The sequence below is a fragment of the Macrotis lagotis genome, chromosome 1 (assembly GCF_037893015.1).
Source record: "Macrotis lagotis isolate mMagLag1 chromosome 1, bilby.v1.9.chrom.fasta, whole genome shotgun sequence".
NCBI classification, from domain to species: domain Eukaryota; kingdom Metazoa; phylum Chordata; class Mammalia; order Peramelemorphia; family Peramelidae; genus Macrotis; species Macrotis lagotis.
In genome coordinates, this window is record NC_133658.1 from 836,104,690 (window position 1) to 836,110,875 (window position 6,186).

A 6,186-nucleotide genomic window follows, 5' to 3' on the forward strand; every position below is an offset into this window, starting at 1 on the left:
TCAGGTCCTCCTGACTCTAGGGCAGGTGTTCTATCTACTGTGTCACCTAGCTGCTCCAACAACACAATTTTTATTTTCTTTCTTTCTTTCTTTAAAGTTTTTTGCAAGGCAAATTCGGTTAAGTGGCTTGCCCAAGGCCACAGAGCTTGGTAATTATTAAGTGTCTGAGGCCGGATTTGAACTCAGGTACTCTTGACTCCAGGACTAGTGCTCTATCCACTGCTCCACCAAGCTGCCCTGACACAATTTTTTAATTAGATGCTATAGCTGTATTATATTGTTGTACCAAATATAAAAATAAAATTAAATAATTCAAGTGAAACCAAGAGAATAATATTCAAATACTGACACACTTTTACTTATGTTTTAAATTTCAGATAAGGGAGTAGGAAATAATAGGGAGAAACCCAAGCAGTATAATGAAATAAATAGCCTTCATGACTTCCAACTCAAATGCTTAGGGCATTCAGTCCCTCATTGTAGATTATGTACCTTTTTTTCTTTGCTAAGAGGTATTAATTACAGCCATCATCAACAAGTTCAGTTTATGAGTCAGTCATTAAGTAAGTTATTTGGGATCTTCAGTCACTGAAAGTTGGTAATTCCTTTCAATCTATCTACTTAACCAAAGATGGTTTTACTGAATAAAGTTTTAAAGAACCTTCCTTTGTAATAACCAGAGAATATATTAGTTATGGAACTCTCGAGAACCACCTCTTACTTCTTTTCCATAATTCTCAACTATTGGAATTATACATGCATCAATTCCATAGCAGCAAAAATTTTGAAAGATCCTTATGTATGTCTTCTAAATTCCTGTTACTGATTTTTTTTTGGTGACCCAAATCTAACTTATGTAAAGTGGCACAAATAAAATGATTAAGAACCTTCAGTGCTTGCTATCACTTTTCACTTTTAACCTGGATACAAGCATCACAAAAAGCACTGTTGTTTTTTCAGATGCACAAATAAAAACCCTCATGATGAGTCAATTGAGTCACTGACAAAATATTTGAACTTTAACTTTTCTATACTTTCTAATTAAAAAAATTTGGTGCTAATTTTTTTTTTGGAGGATGAGCTGGGTTACAAATATTTCTTTAAAATTAGGCAGCCTCATTTCCTCCAAGATATATTCCATTCTCTTTGCCATGGACTCAGAGTTTCTACCTGCAGTACTTGCAAAATTGAAGCTGCCTGTTTAGAATTCACCACTTTATTCTTTGATTTTTTTTTAATTTTTAGGTTTTTGCAAGGCAAATGGGGTTAAGTGGCTTGTCCAAGGCCACACGGCTAGGTAATTATTAAGTGTCTGAGATCGGATTTGAACCCAAGTACTCCTGACTCCAGGGCCGGTGCTCTATCCACTGCGCCACCTAGCTGCCCCTATTCTTTGATTATTGCTAAATATTTTACTTAACTGAGCATTCCATATGAATTTCTCCTTCTGTTAACAATTAGAAGAGTCAAGTAAACTGAATTTGACTGTAAAGTCTATGATTTCCTGAACAAAAAAATGCAACTATTGAACTATTTTTACAACTGCCTGTTTTAATTGAACTTTTTAACGAAGGATTATTATTTTTAATCAAGAAAATCCTTCTTTAGCACACCTTCACTACTGAAACCAAATTTCCAAATTAAGACCATATCAGAAGTATAGTTCTGTTTTTGCAAAGACAGAAATGCTTGAATTACTTAAATTCTCCTCCTTTGGCTAGATTCCTGCACTCAGGAAAGCAGTGGTCCACTGTGGTGCTTTAGTCCATTTTCATCTTCACAATGCACTCTGCTCTACCATCCCACTCCAAGGTTAGAGTCTGAGAGCCTTCCTTCCTGTCAAAGAGGGTGCTACCACCATTCACCCTAAATATCTTCAGCTGACTCTTCTTAGGTACAAAATAGGATTTGGATGTTCTTATTCTTCACAGACTTTGAGAACTTAAATCTAGAAGAAAACCTTAAAAATATCCCAGTCAAATCTCCAAAGGTTAAAAGTCAGGTCTAAAGAGACTGTGATTTGCCCAAATGCATATAGATTGTTGAGTCATATTCAAAGCCAGTTTTCCTTCCACTATTCTGCAATCTTATTTTAATTAAAAATAAAAATTAATTTAATGAAAACTTTAAAAAGAAAACCACAATTTTGAGAGCCTTGGTGGTGGTTATCCAAAATATTCATCTTTCAGCAGTTCTTTTTCAAACTTCTTAAAATAAAAGTTTTTAGTAGAATCTTCCCATTCCTTGCCTCAGATTCCCCATTTCTAATTCCTGAACATTTCATTTTCCCCAACATATAGGAAAGAGAAATAAGCCTCACAAAGAATTACTGTTTTATAGTAGTGTGAAGGAGAACAGACTCACAAAATATTACCATAGGTAAGGATAACTTTGGGTTTTCACATTCACAATCAAGAAGTTCCAGAGCTCTACAGTAAAATCACAAAAGTTCTTTTCAGTGATATACTCAAAGACTAATCATATCTTGGGGCAGCAGAGAATCATGCCAATGTTTAAGAAGATCTGATTCATTAAAAACAATAACAATAAAAACCAGGGCCTTCCAAACAGTTATTAATTGTTGATATAAAGGAAAGATCCTATATCTCATCTCTAGAAGTCAAAGCAAATAAACTCACCTTTTCGACCTATGGTGAAATCTGTTACAACACACTCTCCCTTTTCATTGGTAATTTTGGCTAGGTCATCCATAGAAGGTATCGTGTAGTAGCCAACTCTGGTGAGAACAATGCCTTTGACAGAAATGGAAAACATGATTAAAAAATCTAAGTGGGAATTAAGTAGTAGATATTATTTCATTCATTTAATTGAGGGCACAGAAAAGTGGACTTGTATCCATCAAGCTTAGAATAGCTTTTATGTTTTTAAAATTATTCTAGATTGTAAGCAAGATTTTAAACTCGAGTCTATTCTCCAACGCAGTTTGACCACCCCTGTTAGAACAGAACAATAGAATGTTAGGGCCTAAGAGTGACCTTTTAATTGAAGCCCCTAATTTGAAAGAAAAAGACAATGAGGAACAGAGATAAGAAAAATAATTTGTCCAAAGTAACAACTAGTTTATATACAATATATATAGTAGTTTATATACAATTCTGGATGGGAATTGTAAGCCCAACTAACACAATGCTTCCCTTACATCTACGCTGGAATTTTTAAAGTCCCTTTTTTCTATGACAAATTTCCAGATATTACTGACTGCTAAATTAAATTGTCTCATATTTGCATTAAGACTTGAGATACCATATATTAGTCTTATCCCTAAACAAGTTCAATTTTATCATGTTTTGATCTTTCTTTGTATCTCAGAAGGTAATACAAGAAATATACTTAAAAGGGTAAAGCAGAAGTATCAGAAAAAAGCAGAAGTTGGAGGGTTTTGTGAGGACTACCCCAGTTCCTTTCACAACTAAAAGTCAGTCAAACCAGTAACTTTAGAGGAAAAAAATAAAAAATAAAAAATAAAAAAAATAAAAGAACACTATCTTTCTATCACACCACTGACAATGCCTATCTGCATATCTCCCCACACAACAGAAGCACTAGGATCAGAGATTCAGAGCTGAAGGAATCTAAAAGTGCATCTAGTACAACCCTATCATTTAACAAATATGAGACCAGAGAGATGAAATAAATTCTCCAAAGTCACAGAGATAATAAGTGGCAGAGATAATGTATGAATTCAGATCATCTGGCTCTAATTTCACAAATTCTAGACTTACTCTGCTCCATTAAAGTCCTTCTCAGTTCAAACAACACTTCATAAAGTGACTTCAGGTTCCATTATTAATAGAAAAAAAAAGTCTTACCAAACTGAAAAGGATATTTTCTGAGAATTAACCTATGTCTAAAAAAAGAATCTTCACCAGGAAGGTAGCTTCTGGGTAAAGAAGAATTAAAACTGACATTAATGGAAGGATTACCCAGACTAAAAAGAGTCTCAAATTCTTGAGGTTCTGAAATAAAAAGAAATTTGAAAGATCACTTATAATTTTATAATGGTAAAAGAAAAGTTGGAAAATGGAGTTGCTAAAGACATGAAAAAAGACATGCTTGGCTATAATAGGTAGATGTTGTACTTGATTTAAAGAAAGTAGCAAATAGGGTATCAAGAAATGATGGAGGACATACCTCATATGACAATAAGACAACTGGAAATACAATAAAAGCCACTATAGTTGATTTCAGGATCTGTTGATATTAGCCAGGCAGGCATTGTTCACAATAGAAGACACCATACAGAAAAAGTCTTTGGGTCAAGATACCTAGATGTTTCATTTTGGCCCACTGATCTAATGTACCAAGCCCCCTAAGTAGGAAACAAGGCAACAAGTTTACCAGGACACATCTTACCAAAATAAATGGATGGGCAACTTAGCATGAGCAATAGAACTGTGGATAGGATCCTACTGAGTAAGTCAAATGGAAGCAGTTATACAAAAAGTTCAGCTTCTACCAACACATTTTATTAAATGGACTGTGATGGAAGTCTATGATAGCCAAAGGGCTTCAATGAACTGCTGCAAAACAGTATACTATTTGAATTTGACTCTGACCTGCTGGATGGATATGGTAAGCACTTTCTTCCTCTTCTTCTCGATCATCCTGCAGAGACTCATCATGAAAAGAAGCCTCTTCACTGCTTCCTTCCAGGCCATTTCTTAAGGCACCACGCATGTTCAACACGACAATGGAGTCATCTACACTGCTGCTGTGTTTGTTTACTGCATTTTCAGGGGTTTGTGGGATGGGTTTGGCAATAGGGTTAGTGTAGAATCGCGACACAAGAGAGTCGTCATCCCCATCCTGTGGATGGTTCTCATCAACAGCTTTGCTGAGAAAACTAAATCTAAGGAAAAGAATGAAATCAAGTAATATGCTTGGTTTAAAATGAATCTCTGCTGCGACCTACTTTTTATAAAATACATTTAAGTAATATAGTTGGAGCAAGACAGCTCTTGTTCAACTATATGCCAATCAACTTTCAAGATAAATGGCAAATGATTAGATTTTAATGGCTAAATTTCCCTTCTTGTCAATATTATCAGGACATACATTAAAGAAAGGTAAAATGCATCCAAATAATTTCCAAAATGACATGAAATGACTTGTTTTGAAATACAAATATTAAATGCTCAAAATTCATAAATAATTACATTTTGGGTTTTGGTTTGGGTTGGGTTTTTAGATCTGTGGTCAGGAATATTCCCAGTTATGACTCAAGAGTACTATACTTCTGAAGATTTTAAATCAAGGGGAAAGTAAGTCTGAGCTTTAAGTACTTAAGAGAAGAAAATCCCTTAAAAAAATTACAAAACTATCTCATGTAACATTATCTCAACTCCCATATTTTATAAACGAAGAAATTATAAATTATCTAGTTTAATCCTAGAATAGCATGAACTGTCCTCCAGAAAATCCCTAACAGGTGGTCAACCAGTTTTTACTTGATAGTTAAGACTGGACCTGTGACCTTCATTGATGTAGGAACTCCTGGATAAAAAAACTCCATCTACCAATTCAAATAATATCTCATTGAGATGTTAAGTAGCTCATCAGTAAGGGCCACACAGCCTAATTTCTATTCATTAATAGGCCATGCTGTCCTTCAGCCTCTACTTAATTATGACAGGTACCATCCCAATCATTCCACTTGTTATTAGGATGGATTTGATTATCTTTTCCTAAAAAATATCTCCTGGCAACTTTTACCCATTAATCTTAGTTTTCTCCCTGGAGTCAAAGATATCATTCCATATTACAACTCCATAACAAGAATCCCGATCATTTTTCTTTCATTTCCCTTAGTCCTAATTCCTCTTGTACAAAATGACTAATATGTAAATGAGTTGAATACAAATGTTCATGTGCAACTTTTACCAGACACATTGACTGGGGTGGGGGTGGGGGGGAGTGGTGGAAAGAAGAAGGGAAGAGAAGGTGGTAGTAAAATGTTTAATTTTTAAATTTGCAAATAGATGAATGATGAAAAACAACCGTAGCATGTAACTAGGAAAAATTAAAATATCAACTAAAAACAACAAAAAGAAGAATCCTGACCATGTCACTTCCCTGAGTCTCTCTAATGGCTCCTTTATTACCTTCAGGATCAATACAAAAGCCAGTTTCTTGCTAGACCTCAAACACACTATTCTGCCACTCTGC

At 34.7% G+C, this 6,186-nt stretch overlaps 1 protein-coding gene across 1 annotated transcript in view; it reads right to left on the minus strand.

Moving 5' to 3' along the window:
• Nucleotides 1-6,186, minus strand: part of LOC141507427 (nuclear pore complex protein Nup98-Nup96-like) — a 45,386-nt gene that overhangs the window by 36,803 nt on the left and 2,397 nt on the right. Inside the window, 2 exon segments of the mRNA XM_074215065.1 lie at nt 2,640-2,753; nt 4,578-4,929. Coding sequence (XP_074071166.1) covers nt 2,640-2,753; nt 4,578-4,929 — 466 coding nt within the window.